At 41.6% G+C, this 22,874-nt stretch overlaps 1 protein-coding gene across 4 annotated transcripts; it reads left to right on the top strand.

The window, feature by feature from the left end:
• Positions 1-3,666: 3,666 nt before the first annotated feature.
• Positions 3,667-22,606, top strand: LOC108703917. Of its 4 annotated transcripts, XR_005964138.1 has the most exons (4): positions 3,667-4,982; positions 20,212-20,337; positions 20,810-21,042; positions 22,285-22,606. XR_005964138.1 is itself a non-coding variant. In XM_041576908.1 (3 exons), exons 1-3 carry the CDS (start codon positions 4,329-4,331, stop codon positions 20,978-20,980), a joined length of 945 nt encoding a protein of 314 aa, XP_041432842.1. In that variant the 5' UTR covers positions 3,667-4,328; the 3' UTR covers positions 20,981-22,606. The 4 variants fall into 4 exon arrangements, 3 of the variants coding, with proteins under 3 accessions (XP_041432842.1, XP_018095707.2, XP_041432843.1); XM_041576908.1 differs by having other exon boundaries at positions 3,667-4,976; positions 20,810-22,606; XM_018240218.2 differs by having other exon boundaries at positions 20,810-22,606.
• Positions 22,607-22,874: the final 268 nt, after the last annotated feature.

Here is a 22,874-nt window from a genome sequence, read left to right as displayed (position 1 = left end):
AAAACCTCTTAGGGGAGGTGATATGGAAAAGTTGTCATTACAGAGAGAGGCATTTTGGATTTCTGAATTGGATTGTGTTTCCCCTAAAGGGCTAAATGGTCAACGGCACCTGAATAGTTTCCTTGTCTAATATGGCTTTTATTATGATATAGTGAATAAAGTAGCCCCTCTTGTAAAATATAAGGATATTGTAAGTTACCGAGGAGTTTCATGACCATATAAAAGTACGAGGCTGAAGGCCGAGTTATACAGGTCATGGAACTCCGAGGTAACTTCTAATATCCTCATATTTTGCAACTGGGGGTACTTTATTTATTATAATACACACGTTTCAGTGAGTCATGTGACAGAAATGACATCACTACTCACCGTTAACAACTGATGACATCAGAACTCCCCGTTTATAAGGATATCATTTACAGGATATTCATGGCTTTTGTGTATTATAACAGGTTCCGTTTTCTCCGCTTCATGAAAAGTTACATATAAGATCTACACAGCTAAGAAACGAGTTTTCAAACAAGTATGTGAGTAACAAATGTTCCTTTATTGTTTGTATGTAGAAAGATACAGTTTCTTTTTTTTCCTTTTTTTGTTACATAAAAATGTTACAATTTCAAATGGACACTTGTACAGACACAGATGGTCAGACACTGACACCTGGTGGTGGGAAAAAAGCGCTGCACTTGTAAAGGAAACAGCAGAAACTTTCGGACTCTATATTCCTTATATGGACTTATGACGTCATTTTTGGCGCCCAAATTCACTAATGGGGGTGGGTATTTATTCTCTACACTCTATTTACACTGTATCCTTGAGAAAGGTCCCCATGTGGGACCGAAACGTCGGATAAGATGTGATTTTTGACAAATAAATCAACACAGTTTCACTTAACTACAGAGAGTGCTGATCTTCTGTTATATATATATATATATATATATTTATATATATATATATATAGGATAAATGCTTACAATAGTGTACGTATATTTATACCATCACCTCCCCGGTGTTTTTGGCGCCAAATATGACATCATCCATTCCTGAATGACGCATCATCAACTGTCCATTTACATCAGAGATTGTAAAACAAATCTATAATCTCACCACTCGGTGTCACTGTTGTGCAGTAAAAACAGAAATAATCCATTGTGTTACAATCCAGCTCATTTATCCAATAGGCTTCTTTAATTGAATATAGCCGTTATGAATGGCTGGATCACTGATGACTTGTTTCATTTTTTCCTGCCAAATCATCCGGTCAAACCCGTGATTTATTCGCTGCCCAAAATACATAAAAGCCTATCGCAGCCTCCAGGACGTCCCATCATCTCATCCAATGGGTCTCTCAATAAAGGGATAGCGGAATATGTAGACTTTTTATTACAACCATGAATACAACAGATTGGGAGTTACCTAAGGGATACCAATGACTTTTTAAAATTGATTGAAAGTATTGATTGTCCTGGTAAGGGCCGAGCAGAATAGGCAAAAGGCCTCATGGGTTTGTGGAGGCAAAGAAAAGGGGTTTATTAATTAGCGACCAGGTGGTTTGGCTAGATCAGTGATCCCCAACCAGTAGCTCATGAGCAACATGTTGCTCTCCAACCCCTTGGATGTTGCTCCCAGTGGCCTCAAAGCAGGTGATTATTTTTGAATTCCAGGCTTGGAGGCAAGTTTTGGTTGGATAAAAACCAGGTGTACTGCCAAATCAAGCCTCAATGTTGATTAACAATCCACATAGGGGCCACCAAATGGCCAATCACAGCCCTTATTTGGCACCCCAGGAACATTTTTCATGCTTGTGTTACTCCCCAACTCCTTTTACTTCTGAATGTTGCTCACGGGTTCTAAAGGTTGAGGATCCCTGGACTAGATGATTACTGCAAGTGTGGGGGGTAAGGTTATAAATACCAGTGTCCAGCAGGTGCACGTTCTCTTGGGACCTGCAACGTCTTGAACACGTTCCTCTCAGCGGACCAGAGACACCTTTCTTGGTAGAACAGCAGAGAAGATGGAGAACCTGGTGGAAAAAATTCGGCAAAAGGCAGCAGAGGCCAGTGGTTGGGAGTGGCTGCAGGCTTGCTTGGAGGCGGCGCCACCATCTCCGCTGCTTATTGAAGAGGAACCACTGCGGGAAGAGATAGTAATTGCAGAGCAGGAAGATGTTATTCAAGAGGAGGAGGAACCTGTGCGCAAGAGGACAAGAGTTACAAGAGGCCGACACCGCAGAACAGCATTACGAGCAGACAGCCCACTTCAGCAGGGCGACGAGGAGCCGGCAGGACCCAGTGGCAGAGGGGTACGCACTTAATCAGCCAGCAGCAGCCCAGCGTCAAGGAAAAGGGTTACAGCAAGCTCTAGCCAGTATCACCAGGAGATGCCGCCAGCCTCACACAGCAGTCAAGCGAAAGGCAGCCAGTTGACTGAACCCAAGGAAGGTGAGTTTTTACCTCATGTCAATAAATTGGGTGAAGCGGTAGATGCATTAGCGCATATACTGAATGGGTTTAAACTGTGTGAGTCAAGGGGTCTGCTTAGGACAGAGCCTGTTTCACAAAAGGTTAATAGTAATGTAAAGAATGTGTGGGTGAGAAACGTGGAGGAGTCCATGTGTTCGCAATGAGTAGTGGAAACTTGTGTTAAAGAGGCCATGGGTTGTGAAGTGTCCCCCCTGGGCTTTCATTGGTCAAGTAGTGTAAAAGAAAAAATTGGCGCAGTGATTATATTGATTTACTGTCATTGTTGCCGGTGTGTCAAAAGAATTTTTGTTAAAAAGTAATGAGAAACGGTTGAAAGATAAGTCAGGGGAGGATAGAAGGGGACCGGGTCCAAGTTCTTTTAATAACTGGTTACAAGCTTTCTGTATATTTTCCAGTGTTATAGGTGAAAAGTTTCCAGAGAAGTGTACAGGTCTTTTTCGACACTTCTGGAAGCTTATAACAATTTTGGAGGCATGGCGTGGTTTAATTATGAGGAGACTTTTAGACAAAAATTGGCAGTGCATAAGGGCCTAAAGTGGGGCATGAAAGATGCAGGTCTTTGGGTGAGATTAATGCTGCCACAGAGAAGTGGATTTAATGTGCAAAGACAGGCTCAGTTCAGTCATTTACAAAAGAGAGGTTTTTGCTGGGCATTTAATGAAAGTCAATGTAAGGATTCAAACTTATAAGCTATAAGCATGAATGTTCCTTATGTTCTGGTGCGCACCCTGCATGTAAGTGTTTTCGTAAACTCAATGCTGCTGCATTATCTCAATCCAGCACAAGAGAATATTTACTTAAAAGCCTGGAGTCCGGTGAACCTGCAAAGAATGCAACGCTGCCTAGAGCTTTACCCAAGCAAGGAGAAGGCATTGTTCATTAGTAAAGGCTTTCAAGAAGGGTTTCGGCTCCCTGTTTTTGAAGGTGTTGGTTTGAATTGGGTAAATAATTTGAAGTCAGTTATGGATCACCAGAAAATAGTATTAAAAAAAAAAGAGAAGGAAAAGGAATTGGGAAGAATAGCTGGTCCTTTTGAGGTACCACCTTTTATTGATTTTAGGCTGTCTCCACTCGGGGTGGTGCAGAAAAAAGAGAAAGGGTCATTCAGGTTAATTCATCACCTTTCGTATCCTAAGGGCATGTCTTTAAATGATCAGATAGAGAAAGAATTGTGTTCAGTGTCTTATGCCACTTTCGAGCAGGTTTTAGTTTGAAGTGTGGTGAGGGTGTATTAATGGCTAAATGTGATGTGGAAGCAGCATTTAGGCTTTTGCCAGGGCATCCAAATAGTTTTAGTTCATTAGGTTTTCAATTTCAAGAAAAAATTCATTTTGATCGCTGTTTGCCTATGGGATGTGCATTATCCTGTTTATATTTTGAGTCATTCTCTACATTTCTTGAGTGGATATTGAGGTATGAAACAGGCTTAAATCTATCAATGCATTATTTAGATGATTTTTTATTTGTGGGTCCATCTGGTTCTGATGTATTCAGTTTCCTATTGTCTACATGTTGTGCAATCTGTAGATTTATTGGTGTCCCACGGTGCAAAGAAAAAACAATGATCCCAGTAACCCAGCTGGAATTTTTGGGTATAACTATAGATTCTGAAGCTATGGTGTTCAAACTGCCGAAAGAGAAGTTAGACAAGTTAAAGGATTTGGTGTTTGCAATTTTGTCAAAAAAGTCAGTTACATTAAAAGAACTTCAATCATTGTTGGGTATGTTTGCAACACGAATAATGCCTATGGGCAGAATTTTAACAGGAGGTTATCAGCATTGACAGTAGGAGTAAAATCTCCTTGGTGCCATATAAAGTTGTCAAGAGAGGCAAGAGAAGACTTGATGGTGTGGCAGCAATTGTTACAAGTGTATAATGGAAGGTCTGTTTGGCAACAGCTAGTGATTTACAAATATATACAGACGCGGCAGGATCAGAAGGCTTTGGAGCTTACTGGTCATTGGTGCACTGGGAGCTGGCCAGAAACGTGGAAGGAGAATGGTTTAACAAAAAATATGGTTTTATTGGAGCTATTTCCATTAGTGGTGACCATAGTAGTATGGGGTAAATATTTTGCCGGAAAAAGGTTATTATTTAATTGTGATAATATGGGTGTAGTTTTGTCAGTAAACAATTTGTCTGCAAAGTCTATGGAAGTGGTTCGACTTCTGAGACATTTGGTTCTTTGTTGTTTAGTAAACAATATTTGGGTGAGAGCAAGGCATATACCAGGTACAAGAAATGAAATTGCCGATGCTCTTTCTCGTTTTCATTTTCAGCGATTCCGGGAGTTGGCACCGGATGCAGACCAAGAGGGTACGGAATGTCCAGAGCATTTGTGGGGATTGATTTTGCCAGATTTTGCCAGATTGAGTGAGACATTGAGGAATTCGGTTGCAGAATCTACATGGTGCTGTTATGTTAAGAGTTGGAGCAGATGGAGCAGGTTCTTGCTAGGCTTTGAGGAACCAGATAACTTGCCTCAGGAACAGGTGGCTGTAAGTTTTGTTTTGTCTCTCATTCAAGAGAACGTATCAGGTGCAAGTATTGCTAAGATATTAGCAGGTATCTCATTCTTTATGAAGTTAGAAGGTAAGAAACCTTTAAATAGCTATTTTATGGTTCAGAAAATGGTAAAAGGCCATAAGAAAAAAGTGGGTAAGCCGGGTGGCAGGAGACCTCTTTCTTCTCAGTTGCTGGTCCATATTATTTCATCATTAGCGGATATTTGTGTTTCCAAATATGAGGAAATTTTATTTAAAACTTCATTTGTGTTGGCATTTTTTGCGGCCCTGCGTATTGGGGAATTGGTTGCTGACAATAAGAGGTTGCCAGCAAATTTACAAATAAATGATGTGAGTTTGTTTGAAGATAGAGTGAGCATTTGGGTTAGAAGATCTAAGACTGACCAACAAGGTATAGGTTGTAGCATATGGTTACATAGTTTGGAGGGCTCTTGTATTTGTCCAGTGAGTGCAGTCAAAGAGTTTTTGAAAATGAGGCCCATGGGTTGTAGTTCTTTTCTAGTTCATTTAGATGGGACTCCTATGTCTAAATTTCAATTCAATAAAGTTTTAAAGCTCTGTATTGTGAGATGTGGTTTAGGCAATTTAAACATCACAGCACATTCATTTAGGATTGGGGCAGCAACTGAAGCATCTAATTTGGGATTGGGAGATTAAGAAATTAGGCAGGTGGAATTCAAGTAGGTTTAAACTGTATGTACGTCCACATTTATCAGTAACAAATGTCTTTTAATTATCATTTGTTTGTTTCAGGGCCCAGCAAGAAAATAATATGGGTTGTTGGACATTTATTTGTATGTTGGGCAGAAGAGAGAGCTACTAGGAGGCCATATACAGCTAATTTATTAGACCCAAACAGTTTTCAGGTTTTTTGGTTTGGTAGAAGAGGCATGAAGTGGGTTAATCTGTTGTCGGCAATTTGGGCAGCAAGGGCTACTTTCCCCAACCCAGATGTAATTATAGTTCATTTAGGGGGAAATGATGTTGGAAAAGTGAGAACCCTAGAGCTAATTAATTTTACGAGAAGGGATTTGACTCAGCTGCGTTTAAGTTTCAATAATGTTGTGATCATTTTTTCTGAAATTGTGCAAAGGCTTGTTTGGATTAAGACACCACCATTTAAGCCTTTGGAGAGAGTCAAAAAGAAGATTAATGGAGCTTTTGTTCAAGTTCATGCCCTTACTGGGTGGTTTTTCATTTAGGCATCCAGAACTGGAAGGTGGATGTGAAGGTTTCTACAGGGATGATTGGGTTCATCTTTCAGGCATAGGTTTGGACATATTGAATAATGGTTTTCAGAATATGGTGGAGAGAGCTGCGTTGTTGATGTGGGGGCCATCGTCGCTGAAGGATTACAGATAGGATGGTAGTGGTGGTAAATGTCACCCAATCAGGGTGGATAATGGTGATTGTAATGGTAGCTCCTAGGCTTTATGGCAAGGAGAAATGGTACGTCGTTATGATATAAAGGTTTCAGTACAGTGAATTAATGGTTAAATGTTAATGTTATGAAAAAACCCCTGAAGGGTTGACATGCCTACGTGCTGACCCTTGTAGGCCTCTGTACTTGTTTTTCTGTACGACCCTGTACTGTCTCTTCTTAGACAACCTTGCATAAGTATCATCATGTACTAAAAACAATATTATCAGCTTGTCTCAGACAAAATATCTTAGCTAACGCGCATGCACATATTTGTCTCTTCTTTCTCTCTTTCCCATCCTGAATGCTGAACCTATTACAAGACATATACTTTGCTAATACGTCACTATATTAGGATGTCTTTGCTTATAACCTATATAAGCCTATGTTTGGACTACAATAAACGGAACTTGTTATTCTGATCCACTCGTTGGTGTTTCTTGGTGCAAGTTCCCCGGATCCGGAATACTAGGCCTTGTTGGTCAGACGAAATCCAAAGGTTCCAGTAGCAGTCGGTTCGTTGTCCCCTTCACTGAGCTGGTGGGACCCCTGTGCAGTTATTGGGGTGAGTGTGGGTAGGTGAGGATTCAGGTGAGGATTCAGGTGAGGGGGCAGGTGGGTGGGTTGCAGGGAAGGGTCTGATGATATTTCATATTGAGATGGATCAGACTTACCGGCACAGGTACTGCAGCTCAGGCCTCGTGTGATGCTCATGGGGGAGATTCCCTCTCTGTTTATAGAGAATAAGGAGCAAATGCAGACACTGGGGGTAAAGTGCTGTGATAGGAGGAGACATCATGGGATACTGGGACACCCAGGTCTGCAATGGGGCACACGTGTTACCCCTGTATCTCTAGCTCCCTACTGGAGTGTGTCAGAGGCTATACCAGGCTCACTGGGGATTCTGGGTAATCCCCTCTAACATTGGGAAGATTTAGTACCAATGTAGGCCTGTGAGGGGTAGGTAAGTAGGCAGGCTGGCTGAGAAGTTTGGGCTCCACTGAGTAGTATGGGGGGGCAGTACCCCAGCAGAACAGAACCATATGAACAGGCACTGGATCCATCCCAAATAGATCAGTTAATAAGAGTTCAGTGGGTAAGAGTCACAAACCCTCTGTACCCACAACAGTGTCCATGAGTAGCACCCTAACAACACCCCAATACAGGTGGGTCCACCAGAACATAAGTGCGGGCAATGGGGTGGGGGCTAATGGCCAAAAGTCAAAGAGAAGAAAGATATACAGAGATATACAGACAGAACTAAGACAGACAGACAGACACATACAGACAGTACAGAGACAGACAGACAGTACATAGATCTACAGACAGACAGTACAGAGATATACAGACAGTTCAGAGACAGACAGTACAGAGATATGCAGAAAGTATAGAGATATACAGAAAGAAGGAGACAGACAGACACATACAGACAGTACAGAGACAGACAGACAGTACATAGATCTACAGACAGACAGTACAGAGACAGACAGTACATAGATCTACAGACAGACAGTACAGAGACAGACAGTACATAGATCTACAGACAGACTGTACAGAGACAGACAGACAGTGCAGAGACAGACGGTACAGAGACAGACAGACGGTACAGAGACAGACAGACGGTACAGAGACAGACAGACGGTACATAGGTAAGTCAGAGATTATTTCTCAGTACAGAGTGAGCTGCATAAGAGCATTAGGTTGGGGGCAGTTTGCTGCAGACTGAAAGTGTTTTACTGCCCCCCAGTGTCTATTGCCCTGAGTGCAACGCAGCCCTTATTATTCCAGACAGTGAGGAATATTCAGTAAGACAATGTGCCAGTGTGTTGGCATTGGATTGGCATCTGTCTCCAGATATATCAGGTCAGTGATAATTCTGTGCCCAACCAACCTCAGCAACCCTTGGTGGGGGACCCCACTCTTCCCATCAGCCCTATACTAGTTTACTATCCCAGTCTATGTGCAGAGATCCCCCTGCTGCCCAAAAATCAAATTAGCCCCCCAGTAACTGCAGGATCCCAGTACTGAGATGAGCAAAATAGGAGATTGCCCCTCAGTGACCCCCAAGTCTGTGAGACAAAGGCTGGGACCCCCTTAGATACCTGTGGGCAGTGCTTGTGCCAGAAGAGAATTTATTATACCTGCACTCAGCAAACTGTTTATCAGATCATTTTATTGGCCGATACAGAAACAAGTAGATCTTTTTGTGCCTGACAATAACACAAGTATAAAATAGGAAACTTTACCCATAGTGGGGCTCATGTACCAACTGGTACTCCATGCACCTGATCTCCCAGCATGCCCCTTTAATTGCACATGTCTTTGCACCCAGTAGTAAAGATTGTACCTAAGTGTAAGTGCTACACTGACAGACATGCTCAGTTGTGCGGACAAGTTGGGGCCAATGGAAGTTCCAAACTGCCACATCAGTGTTGGGGCCAGTCCTGCACTGACCAACTTCTCAAGACAGAAGAAAAGTACTGGACTCTCTTCTGATTCTTAGAGGTGCACCCTACTCCCAGTGTGCCCTTCTCCCAATGCACCCTACTCTCATTGCACCACACTCCCAATGCACCACACTCCCAATGTGCCCTTCTCCCAATGCACCCTACTCCCAGTGTTCCCTACTCCCAATGCACCCTACTCCCAGTGTGCCCTTCTCCCAATGCACCCTACTCTCATTGCACCACACTCCCAATGCACCACACTCCCAATGTGCCCTTCTCCCAATGCACCCTACTCCCAGTGTTCCCTACTCCCAATGCACCCTACTCCCAGTGTGCCCGTCTCCCAAAGCACCCTTCTCCCAATGCACCCTATACCCAGTGTGCCCTTCTCCCAATGCACCCTACTCCCAGTGTGCCTCTCTCTGAATGTGTTCTTCTCTCATTGTCCCAACACAGGGGCAGCTGACACTAATATTGGCAGCACAAGGGGTAAGTGCAAGTGTTAAGTGGGTGGTTCCCTATGGAGCTCAAAGCCCCTTTATTTCCTGAGTAGGGAAACAAATATTCACATTATAACTCCCCCTATGGAGCTTTGGTTAGAAAATCAATAAGTAACAGGCTAAACACTAAATGTAATGTTTTTAAAGGGCACCTGTTGGGCAAAAATACTATCCCCAACCCAAAGTTTCAGGCTAATAGAGATGTTTTGTTTTTTAAAGTTGCCCCCCACCAGCGCTACGACATTGGCACAGGGAGGGAGCACAAGTCGCAGCATTCTCTCATTATGCGCATATGTCTGTCCCAACATGGCCGCTTGGATTGTGAGCTCCCAGTGCGGTGGCCTAAAATTGAAATAAAATAAAAAACTACCGATAAACCAAACCGGAGTTTTTTGAGGAAGCCGATTGGGTCGGTGAAACGCGTAAGGCGGAAGTGACATCACAAGCTGCAGGGGAAACACCACGAGGGAGAGAGACGCCGGCAAAACCTCCTCCTTTGAATTCCAACTGGTGACACCGCCAAAAGACTTACCTGTATGTGACTTAAGTTATACAAACAAATGTGAGTGAAATTTTTTTAAATGTTTTTTTAAATTTTTAATAAAGCACAATTTGTATCCTCACCTTGGAGCCTAACAGTGGCTGGCGAAGGAGAGGAGGACACTGGGATTTGTTACTACACACGACATAAGCTACACCATCTTGTAAGTAGGTATTTTTACCAAAATTCGGTGAAGGATCCTGAAAACAACAATTGTAACTGCGCACACTTTTGGTACAGGAAGAAAAAGTCTCTTTTAAAGGGGAACCTACGTCAACAAATAATTTTCTTTTCAGCACAAGGGTGTTATAAGAATAATCAGAAATACTACACCATATTCTGTTTCTGCTTTCTCCGTATGCTTTACGTGTTGTTCCACAAGAAAATATTGATATTATTTATTTTTTTAGTAGCAATATCTTTCTTCCCTATTTCATGACACAACTTTAATTTGAACACCGTTACCACCCGGTACCGGAACTCCTTTCACCATTTTCTCTTTTCTCAAAGCACATAACAATGGTTCTAATGCACATATAAATAAGATAGGGGACAATGGACATCCCTGTTTAACACCACTCAAAAGGGGAATTTCATGTGTCCTATTACCATTTATTTGAATTTCACACACAGTTTGACGATAAAGTGCATGGATTAGATTTAACATAACATCAGGTAACCCCATTTTCTTTAACACTGCAAGTAAAAACTGATGGGAAACACGATCATACGCCTTTTCGAAATCTAAGATCTAAGTTTTGCTTACGGTCATTAGAATACCATATTATATCCCGGATTAGGGACAAATTATCCCAAATACACCTTCCGGGCACCCCACATACCTGATTATTATGAATTACTTTTTCAATTACCAACTTAATAATTGTTAATAATTTAGCAAAAAACTTATAATCAGAATTTAATAAAGAAATTGGGCACCAGTTTTTAATATCAGAAGTATCACCTTTTTATGAATTAGAACCACAACACTTTTTCTCCAAGATGATGGTAAAACCTTCGCATAAAAACATTCACTAAAAAGACCCAGCAAATCCTCCTTTAACATTCCCCAAAATTTCATGTAAAATTCACTTGCAATACCATCCAAACCTGGGGTTTTTCCCCTAGTAGCACTTTTAATGACCTCCAAGATTTCCTTTTCAGTGAAAACCTTTGACAAAGTGTCACCTCAGAATCATCTAGAACACTTTCAATATTACTTATACAATCATTGAAAAACACCGGATCTACAACTTTTTCATTAAATAAGTAAAAATTGCTTAAACAGTCAAGTTTTTTTCCCAGAATGCAATTTTTTGAAAAAGAATTGTGTGCATTTCTCATTTTCTTCCAGAGACTTAATTCGGCTATTAAAGATAATTTCCTTCCCCTTATGATCAAGATATTTGGTAACTTCCTTTTTAACCATCACAACATCAATCCCAACCTCTTTTAATTTGTATAGAGTTTGGAGACGAGCATTCAAAACAGAATAATACCTTCTCCTTTCCTTAGCTTTTTCTTTACCACAGGAGATAAAAAAATCTTTAATTTTTAACTTTATTTTCTCCCACCAACACATAAAGCTTTCTTGTGGTGATTTTTGTTTTCTCCACTGAGAATATTTATTTTTAAAATTCTCAATAACCACAGGGTCATCTAGTAAAGACACATTCATTTTCCAGTAATTTTTATTAACCTTTTGTGTTCCCAAGCATGACACCTTAACCAATCATAAATGATGATCAGAAAAAATATTTTGTACCAAAGTAGCACTAATAGGATCCAAATTCTGCGACACAAAGGCAAAATCGATCCTTGAACTTACATTCCCATTTGTCCAAGTGTAACCAGGTTGATTTTTATTGCACTTTGCCCACACATCAGTAAAACCTAGATCAGATACCATGTTTTTTAAATAATTAGCTGATTTATCCATTGTTCTGTTCACAGCCCCCCCAGCCCTCTTCTCAACGGGGAGAACACAATTAAAATCACCCAATAAAAACATTGGCTCAGAACCAGGTAAGAACAAATTCAAAGTAGCAAAACGATCCGATCTTAATTCCTTTCCAGGTGATACATACACATTCACAATTTTAAAACATATCCCGTTAAAGGATACTTTTACCAAAGCCCAGGTATAATATCATGAACTGTGTTGGATTTTTAGCTTTTTTCTTTTCCTTTTTGGTTTGTCTACTTTTCTTGGCCTTAGGAACACCAGTTTCGGCCTCTGGAGGAAAATTAGACCTAGGCTTTTGTTTCACACTTTCCTCCTCAAACCTAGGACCTTCAGTGGTAGCAACAGAAACCCTTGCACTGCTGCGCTGAACCCTCACCTCCTCCACCTCAGGTTCTGCAGGTAAAACAGTGACCTCATTAGCATTTACCTGCCTGGCTGCTTTTGTCCTATTTGCATAAGACATTGGACAAACACGGTATACATGCCCACTTTTACCACACAATGTACAAAAAATTTCTGATACACAGCCAGCTGTAACATGATCTTTAGACCCACAATGACGACATATTTCTATGTTACAATCTTCTTGTACATGCCCATAACATCGACATTTCCTACAAAATTTTGGTTGATCTCTGTAAAAAAGATAACCCTTATTAGGGCCAATCATGAAATTTGCAGGTGGGTGTGATTGGCCTCCAGGGCCGGTCTCGTCAGCTTTTAAGATGACCACAAATTTTTGTCGAGCATTCCACATCCCCAACTCATTTGTAGCCTTGCCAATATATTTCACGGACTCGCAAAATCTCAGCAGAAAAAGAGAAACATCTTCAATTGGCACATGTGGGTTGTACATGTGTACAAACAAAAGCTTAGTATCTTGGGTGTATAACAAAGAAACTTTGATACCTTCCAGAAGAGGGTCATCTTTATGCTGAGAATAAACATGATGGAAATTCTGGCAGACGACTTGGCTTACGAAGGTAACATCATAGACACCCACCTCTGGAAAATCCTGGATGCACAAAATATCCTCTTTCTTTAGACCACAAAGGCCAAAAAGAATCTTTTCTCCAATGAAGCATAGACCTTTTTCTCCACGGAATTTCTCCTCCACTGCCAGTTTAACAGTATCTTTCATCCGCACCTCCGGGAAGGTCGGAACACAAACATCGGCATTACTAGCCATAACGATTGTAGGAAGCAATCAGATCACAACCGACAAGTCATGGGTCAATTATCGGAGCCCAGCAAACTTCCACGATCTTGGAATGCCAGTCTCATGATAAGATCTGACGTTCCAACACATGGCCATGTGTTGAGTTGTGCCAAGTAAGCCTCAACTTCCCTATCCCATAATACCATACAGAGAGAACAACACACCAAGTCTCCTTCATTTCCATATCAGTCAAAGTTGACCAATCACAAGAGGACTTTCCAATCCAGGTCAAAGACTGCCTGTCAACAACATAGCCCTTTGCCTAGACTCTATGACAATTTGACATCGCCGCTATCCTGTACTACCATAGGGAGAGAACAACACACCAAGTCTCCTTCATTTCCATATCAGTCAAAGTTGACCAATCACAAGAGGACTTTCCAATCCAGGTCAACAACATAGCCCTTTGCCTAGACTATATGACAATTTGACATCGCCGCTATCCCGTAATAACAAAGGGAGAGAACAACCTACCAAGTCTTCTTCATTTCCATATCAGTCAAAGTTGACCAATCACAAGAGGACTTTCCAATCAAGGCCAAAGACTGCCTGTCAACAACATAGCCCTTTGCCTAGGATCTATGACAATTTGACATCGCCGCTATCCCGTAATACCATAGGGAGAGAACAACCCACCAAGTCTCCTTCATTTCCATATCAGTCAAAGTTGACCAATCACAAGAGGACTTTCCAATCCAGGTCAACAACATAGCCCTTTGCCTAGATTCTATGACAATTTGACATCGCTGCTATCCCGTAATACCATAGGGAGAGAACAACCCACCAAATCTCCTTCATTTCCATATCAGTCAAAGTTGACCAATCACAAGAAGACTTTCCAATCCAGGTCAACAACATAGCCCTTTGCCTAGACTCTATGACAATTTGACATCGCCGCTATCCCGTAATACCATAGGGAGAGAACAACCCACCAAGTCTCCTTCTTTTCCATATCAGTCAAAGTTGACCAATCACAAGAGGTCTTTCGAATCCAGGTCAACAACATAGCCCTTTGCCTAGACTCTATGACAATTTGACTTCGCCGCTATCCAGTAATACCATAGGGAGAGAACAACCCACCAACTCTGCTTCTTTTCCATATCAGTCAAAGTTGTCCAATCACAAGAGGACTTTACAATCCAGGTCAACAACATGGCCCTTTGCCTAGACTCTATGACAATTTGACGTCGTCGATATCCCGTAATACCATAGGGAGAGAACAACCCTCCAAGTCTCCTTCAATTCCATATCAGTCAACGTTGACCAATCGCAAGAGGACTTTCCAATCCATGTCAAAGACTGCCTGTCAACAACATGGCCCTTTGCCTAGACTCTATGACAATTTGACATTGCCGCAATCCCGTAATACCATAGAGAGAGAACAACCCACCAAGTCTCCTTCATTTCCATATCAGTCAACGTTGACCAATCACAAGAGGACTTTCCAATCCAGGTTATACACTGCCTGTCAACAACATAGCCCTTTGCCTAGACTCTATGACAATTTGACATCACCGCTATCCCGTAATATCATAGGCAGAGAACAAACCACCAAGTCTCCTTCATTTCCATATCAGTCAAAGTTGACCAATCACGAGAGGACTTTCCAACCCATGTCAAAAACTGCCTGTCAACAACAAAGTTTTTTGCCTAGACTCTGACAATTTGACATCACCGTAATCCCGTACTACCATAGGAAGAGAACAACCTACCAAGTCTCCTTCTTTTCCATATCAGTCAAAGTTGACGAATCACAAGAGAACTTTCCAATCCAGGTCAACAACATAGTCCTTTGCCTAGACTCTATGACAATTTGACATTGCCGCTATCCGGTTATACCATAGGGAGAGAACAACCTACCAAGTCTCCTTCATTTCCATACCAGTCAACGTTGACCAATCACAAGAGTACTTTCCAATCCAGGCCAAAGACTTCCTGTCAACAAAATAGCCCTTTGCCTAGACTCTATGACAATTTGACATAGCCGCTATCCCGTATTACCATAAGGAGAGAACAACCCACCAAGTCTCCTTCATTTCCATATCAGTCAAAGTTGACCAATCACAAGAGGACTTTCCTATCCAGGTCAAAGACTGCCTGTCAACAACATAGCCCTTTGCCTAGACTTTATGACAATTTGACATCGCTGCAATCCCGTACTACCATAGGGAGAGAACAACCCACCAAGTCTCCTTCATTTCCATATCAGTCAAAGTTGACCAATCACAAGAGGACTTTCCAATCCAGGTCAACAACATAGCCCTTTGCCTAGATTCTATGACAATTTGACATCGCCGCTATCCCGTAATACCATAGGGAGAGAACAACCCACCAAGTCTCCTTCTTTTCCATATCAGTCAAAGTTGACCATTCACAAGAGGTCTTTCGAATCCAGGTCAACAACATAGCCCTTTGCCTAGACTCTATGACAATTTGACATAGCCGATATCCCGTAATACCATAGGGAGAGAACAACCCTCCAAGTCTCCTTCAATTCCATATCAGTCAACGTTGACCAATCGCAAGAGGATTTTTCCAATCCATGTCAAAGACTGCCTGTCAACAACATAGCCCTTTGCCTAGACTCTATGACAATTTGACATTGCCGCTATCCCGTAATACCATAGGGAGAGAACAACCCACCAAGTCTCCTTCTTTTCCATATCAGTCAAAGTTGACCATTTACCTTTCTTTAACTTTATCTACATAAAAAACAAACAAAAAGAAACATAAAGAAACAGTTTTTTTTCACAAAACTAACATATTCCAAGATTTAGGTCTCCATATAAATTCAGCATTAGTCTTCCCTAAATGTTTTACATCTCTTAGAAAATACAAATACATTTTTGCTAGACATAATCCAATACATTGCTCTGGAGTTATGTTATCACGTTTAAGCAAAAGTATATTACGAACTTTCCACAGTGATTCCTTCATGCAGTTTACAGTATACCATGCACGTAGTTTTTTATCCTTATTATTGCATTCTAAGGTACCAAAAAATGCATCATTCATATCAAAGTTTTTTACATCAAATACATTATACAATAAAACAAACAATTTCTCCCATACAAAGTTAGCATAAACACAATCCCGAGCACCTCATATACTGAAAAGACCTAGTGGGTAAACAATTCTGCACAATTGACCATGCTAAGTCTTTTTGATGATTTTCCATTTGCTTTTCTGACACATTTCTCCAAATCCTTTTGCTTTGTTCAACAGAAGAATAGTCCACGATAATAACATCCTCTTTAGATTGGATCCATTTCGTTAATTTCTTTTGGTCAGATAAAAAGTCCTTTAGGGGCATCACTTAAAACATATTTTTTAAAGATTTTTTCCAATAAAATGTATTGGGAGGAAACATTCATTAAAACTGGAATTGTCAAAGGGAAAGTACATAATTTATATTTTCTAAAACAAGCTCCAGCACAATAAGATATAAAACAAGATTGAATTTCTAATTTTTTACTATTTCGATAAATAAAACAAAAGAATTTAACATACAGGAATCTTTCTAATTTTCTTTTGCTCTAATAACCTTTATTCGACTTAACTTTTAGATCTTAGAATTCCATAGGAAAATTAAACATAATCTGATTATTCTCTTCATATATATTGAAATCACATGACCAGGCAAAATGAGCTGAGATTAGGGATGTAGCGAACTGTTCGCCGGCGAACTAGTTCGCGCGAACTTCGACTGTTCGCGTCCGCCGCAAGTTCGCGAACGTCGCGTGACGTTCGCCAATAGGCGTTCGCATCAAAATCGTTCGACCATTCGACCATTCGATCGCTAAAATCGAACGATTTTCGTTCGAATCGAACGATCGAAGCCATTGGATTGAATGAAATCATTCGATCGAATGGCTTCGATCGTTCGATTCGAACGAAAATCGTTCGATCGAACGATTAAAATCCTTCGATCGTTCGAATCGAACGATTTTCGGATGTTCGAAGTTCGCGAACTGTTCGCATTTTTTGCCGGTGTTCGCGAACGGCGTTCGCGAACACATACTCGGCAGTTCGCTACATCCCTAGCTGAGATGCACCTACACACCAATATTACAACTAAATACACTTGTTGGTTCAGGAATGACATTTTATATCGTCAAGTGAATTATTTGCAGTGAAAATAGGGTCATTTAGAAATAAAAACTACATCATAAAAATCATGACAGAATCCCTTTAAGAACCTTGAAACAAAAGATAGATCCTGCCATGAGCCCTGGATGTTTCTGTACTTTAATTGGTGTCTGAGCTGAGCTGCTGAAGCCTGCACTGGTAGCAACATATGACAGTGTATTTAACTGCTCCTTGGATTTTGTCTTGCACTTGGCACATGGGCATCTCTGATCTGCAGATTTTGCAAGAGATTTTTGGGAGCTGCAGTTTAGAGAAGAACATCAGAGAATAATTTTGAATTGAACAACAACAAACCTGCTCTGTGGAACACATAAGAGTGCCTAGTACATCAGATAGAGAGATTTGTGTGGGGCTGTTGCTCTAGTTTTGCACCCAACCCACTTACCCTAAGCACAACCTTCACCCATGTTACATAGTTACATAGTTAAATCAGGCTGAAAAAAAACAGTCCATCAAGTCCAACCGCTCCAAATGAAAACCCAGCCTCATACACACACCCCTCCCTACTGTCACATAAATGAATCCCGATTTCTTGTCCTTCTACAATCCCAGAAACCAACACTAGTGGAGTGGGAGATATGGCCGGAGAACAGGTTGGAAATGTTTGTGTCTCATCTCTGCAACTCTTGGTTTTGGGATGGATACATGGGTGCATGTCAGACTGAATGGGGATGGGATATTCTGGGATCCAATTATCAAGGTCTGAAAAATGCAGGTCGTTGATAAAGGCAAAACTTTCTTCAGCTCGACTTCTTGCAACCTTTCTGCATGTGTTTCATTCATTCATGACAGACTGACAGCTCTTGTATGGAAGTATTAGGGTCTTCCTATACTTTTTTATGTAAATGGGTAATCTCTAGTAGTCATAGAGGCTAGGCAGATGTTGTTGACAGCTAGTGTTTGACATGTTTTGGAAAGTCCTCTTGTGATTGATCAACTTTGACTGATATGGAAATGAAGAGGACTTGGTGGGTTTTTCTCTCCATCGCAGGATGGAAAAGTTGAGACTTGCTTGGCACCGCTTAACTCATGGCAATGTGAGGGACTGACAGCTCTTGTTATGGAACTGTCAGTTGTACCCTGATCGCTTCTCGGCAAAGATCTTATGTCTGAACCTTGGGTGCCCTTGGCCTTGTGGTAATGCACCTTAAGCCCCATGCTGCTATTAGGGGGCTTTCTATTCCGGGAAAAGAGCGGTGATCACTCTTCACTCCAGTGGAATCCTTAACTTAAGGTGAAAACTGGGGGTGCTTCGTTGAGAAGATCGACACCGGAGAATTCACAAGACTGAGGAATTCTGTTCTGTGGTGGGGAAGGTGACGGAAGGAGAAAGCAAGATGAAGTACATCGTTGAAGTTATCCTCAGGGAATTCGGCCGTGTCGTGAAGAAAAAGATCCTGGTGATTCAAGATTACCCACGAAGAGGAGTATACGATGTGACCTTCAATGGAGACGGTATCTTTCTTAACTTCCTGAATATTTTGGAAGAAAATCGAGAGGATGTTTGACTATGGGGATGCAGGGTTTTTCCTCATATTTTGCAAGAAGAAATTGTTTTGGTCATCAAGTCATACTCTCCATTTGTGATTCTAAAGGAGGTACGGCTGAGAGGTTTCTTTGTGATGTCACAAAATCATTGTGTGGCCCTGTCCAATCAGGAACTGGCCAATCCTACCTGAAAAATCTACAGACCCAAAATAGGATGTTTGGGAAACATGATGTCAGCACCTGAGGGGACCCTTAGGCAGGGGCAGGGGGTGATATTTCCAGCATTTAACACCCCTTCTCATCATTTTCCCTTCCAATCTGTGTAACACAGAGACTGGTCACTCACTTTTATCTCCTAGTGAACCCGATTCCACAGCTCAAAGAACATTCCCCTTCCCAGTAACTACTGGAACCCACCGCCATTATGGGAAGATCATCTATTTACTACTGATCAAATCATTTGCTGTGTGTGTTTCTCTGCTGTCCATTACTTACTTGTATCATATAAGTGTGTATAATAAATAGAATTACACTGCTAATTAGTTATATATATAAATACAGAGCTGTATAATCCATGTATTGTCTCTATAGGCACCATACACATGAGTCATGTGACAGAAATGACATCAGTACTCCTTACTCTTATATACACAAAAGCCATGAATATCTTGTAAATTATATCCTTATAAACGGTGAGTTCTGATGTCATCCATTATAAATGGTGAGTAGTGATGTCATGAGTAGTGATCTGGGGGTACAGTTGGCAGTAGGTTGGCTACATGGCAGTAGGTTTATGGGGGTATCGTGCTATTACATAGTTAGTTACATAGTTACATCAGGTGTAAAAAGCCAAAGTCCATCAAGTCCAACCCCTCCAAATGAAAAAAAAATGATTTTGCACTATTCCTACGATCAAACGATTCGAAGGATTTTAATCCATCGATCGAAAGATATTCCTTCGATCAGGAAATTGTTAGGAAGCCTATGGGGACCTTCCCCATAGGCTAACATTGGCCTCGGTAGGCTTTAGGTGGCGAACTAGGGGGTCAAAGACATTTTTAAAGAGACAGTACTTCGACTACCGAATGGTCGAATAGTCGAACGATTTTTAGTTCGAATCGTTCGATTCGAAGTCGAATGTCGTAGTCGAAGGTCGAAGTAGCCCATTCGATGGTCGAAGTAGCCATATTCGACCATTCGAAATTCAAACTATTTTTCCTCTATTCCTTCACTCGAACTAAGTAAATGGGCCCCACACAGTTAGGCAGGTTATATATAGACTTAAGGTTGAACTTGATGGACGTGTGTCTTTTTTCAACCTAACTTACTGTGTTACTGTGTTACTGTGTCACTATGTTACTATATACAATGATATACCTGACTTACTTGTATATAAGGGCAATTGATTATTTTGTGAATGGATTGTCTATATTTTTATTGAATAAACCAACTGAATGACACCCTTACTATAGTGCAGCCCCTGGGACACACTCACTTTCAGCTTTGCCGTAAGTTTATCTCGCCGGCAGACCCAGCCTGGCACTGAGGTTCCCATCACTGATCAGAGAGTCGCACTAACTGCCAGCTATGAAACACAGGTGAGATTTCTGTCTGTTCCTTATCAGCCTCGTGTTTCCCTCTGTACAAGGGAAGAGTATTAGTGAATGGGGCTCATTAAATGGGGGACTTCTGCCTAAATGTCTGTAATAGGAGTGGAATTTGTATTTCATTAGTGCATGTAGGTTGGCACTTAGTGCTGAAAGGGTCAGTCTGGGCCAGTGGGACCACATAGGCTTTTGTGGTCCCACTGACCCAGACCCATTACCCCCATGGGAACACTGGTGCTACAAGGAAGAAGTGGGGGGGGTATGGCTGGTGCCATATGAAGGAGCTGGGTGATGGGGCCCCCAGACACCCCAGTCCAACACTAAGTGCTGAGTAGCATGTCTCATATCTTATTGGTGGACTTATGGTTGCACCCCCACCCTTGCTCCACTTGGCAGTTGTATGAAATGTGTGGGCACAAACTGGCACTCCAATTAATCATGTCTGGCACTTGTGATTTATCAGGATGATGACAGTTCAGAGGAGGAAGAGACAGAGTCTGACAGTTCAGAGGAGGAAGAGGAGAAGGAAGAGGAAGAACACACCTATGAGCATGTGCTATACAAGAATAAGAAATTAAGACTAATACTGGATGGAGATAAAGTAAAAAAACACCATTGGGCGGATTCAAAGTGAAGCAAAGGGGGGATGGGAAGTGACCAGAAGACCAAGCATCCAACTAGCCGGAGTGTCCGTAGGTCTGTCCAGTACTGTTAATTTGATTGACAAGTTTGATAGGCCGCTTAATGTGTCTGTTACTGGTCCCTACGTGGAGGCCGGTTACTATGAACACAGAGGGGAGAATTCCCCCGGGAAGCGGATCCCTAAGGCTGGAGCCATGGTTGGAGCTGGTGAGGGTCAGTGCAGAATGTGGAGTGCTTGATTTTGAAGCCAAGGGCCCGAATGTCTCGGCTGGAGTAGAAGCCAGTGCTACTGGAGCAAGTGTAAGAGCCAGAGCGGAGTTGGCTAGTGTTACTGCCTCTGTGGGCCCTCTCAATGCCACCCTGGCCCTAGGGGTAGATACAGGGGTGGAAGTGGGAGAGGATGGGTTTGGGGTTCAGTTTTTGGGCACTGGCTTTAAAGTTGGACCGAGATCAATTGTTTCTCTCCTTGGCTGTAAACTTGAATTTCCATTGACCAGACCCATTATAACAAATTCTGGAGGTCACTTACAGTATAAAGGGCAGAAATACCCCTTGTCATTGCCACGATGACCCGCACGCAAAATAGTTGGATTGGGGCAACTGGAACTTCATTGATTTTTGACTGTGTAATTGGGGAAGACCAATCCTAAGGGTGCAGCTCCAGAGAATTCCCAGGGTTCCTGATTCACACAATGTGACAATAGGACCTGACATAGGATATTGGGGGGCTCAGTACCGTTCTGTACTGTTTCTGAAATAATGAATCTCTTTCTCTCATCACATCTTCAGTCTCATCATCTGTTTCTCTTCATTGTGTCTTCTTACAGGAGTTGGGTGTCCGATGTTAATTGACAGATACAATGTATCTTTTAGGAGGGGCTCCCTTTTCTAGCAAATAAGAAACAAAACGTAACCAAATAATTGACTTTGGCACCAGTCCTGCATGTAGAGAGGGAAGTGTTTGTGCTGATCATAAAACACTGAGCTCGAACACATCATAAATTGGACCCAACTGTCATTCAATATCATTGAATCCCAACTCCTGCATGAAGAGAGAATATAAAGAGAGACAGAAGCTGCAATGGGGAGAGTGAATATTAATCTAATTGATTCAGTGACGGGTCTGAATGTTTAATTGATATATTTTGAAATTGTCTTATTTTAGTATGATGAAGTTCCCCCCCAAGTAAGTGATTTTATCACCTGACAGATTGAATAGTTGAAATGAAGGTGACATGTGAGAACATGGTATATTTCTCCTTTAATGTTTATTCTTATTTTCTCCTTCCTCATCAGCAAAGTGGGTTTGTGTCCAGTAGCACTGACCTTGTCCCAGCGACCCCCTGTGTAGGACACTAATGATCCTCAGCCACTCACACTCATCTCATACCCAGAATGCAACATGAAGGGGCTCAGTGAATGTGACAGTGAAGGTGTGTAAGTGTCTGATTGGCTCACTCAGCTCATAGAAGGACAGACGTCCGGCCTCATAGTCCAATGAGATCCTGATTCTCCTGCACAAGGGACTGCGGAGTAAACGAGTTACTTTACATGTTTCACTGCATAGTTATACCCATATGTGGGAGACAAATACATTGAGAAAGAAATCTCATTTATATTCAATTCACCTTACAGACTAAATCATTATCATATCCCCAATCTGGGAAAAGATCTTACCTCTCTACTCTATGTTGAATTAAAAGAAATTGTAATAGTCTCCAAAAAGTCATGCAACAGTATCAGAATAATAGAGTCATTCTTAATAAAGAAGGTTATATGGGTGAAACACAGCAACTGTCAGATAAGGAGTGGTACAAAGGCCTTACCAGTAATCCCATTTAGATATTTCAGCTGGATCTATTGAATCTGTCTTGGCAAAAAACTGC

The sequence above is a fragment of the Xenopus laevis genome, chromosome 9_10L (genome assembly GCF_017654675.1).
Source record: "Xenopus laevis strain J_2021 chromosome 9_10L, Xenopus_laevis_v10.1, whole genome shotgun sequence".
NCBI lineage: Eukaryota > Metazoa > Chordata > Amphibia > Anura > Pipidae > Xenopus > Xenopus laevis.
The sequence above is the reverse complement of the archived record's forward strand: the minus strand, read 5'-3'. Positions and strand labels throughout refer to the sequence as shown.

What these genes read in the sequence shown, in the direction of transcription:
- LOC108703917 (XM_018240218.2), top strand. Translation starts at nt 4,329, where the DNA reads ATGGTGTGGCAGCAATTGTTACAAGTGTATAATGGAAGGTCTGTTTGG. An exon ending in TGCCTCAGGAACAGGTGGCT is followed by an intron (nt 4,983 to 20,211) that starts GTAAGTTTTGTT and finishes CCCTTACTATAG; the next exon opens with TGCAGCCCCTGGGACACACT. An exon ending in CTGCCAGCTATGAAACACAG is followed by an intron (nt 20,338 to 20,809) that starts GTGAGATTTCTG and finishes GTGATTTATCAG; the next exon opens with GATGATGACAGTTCAGAGGA.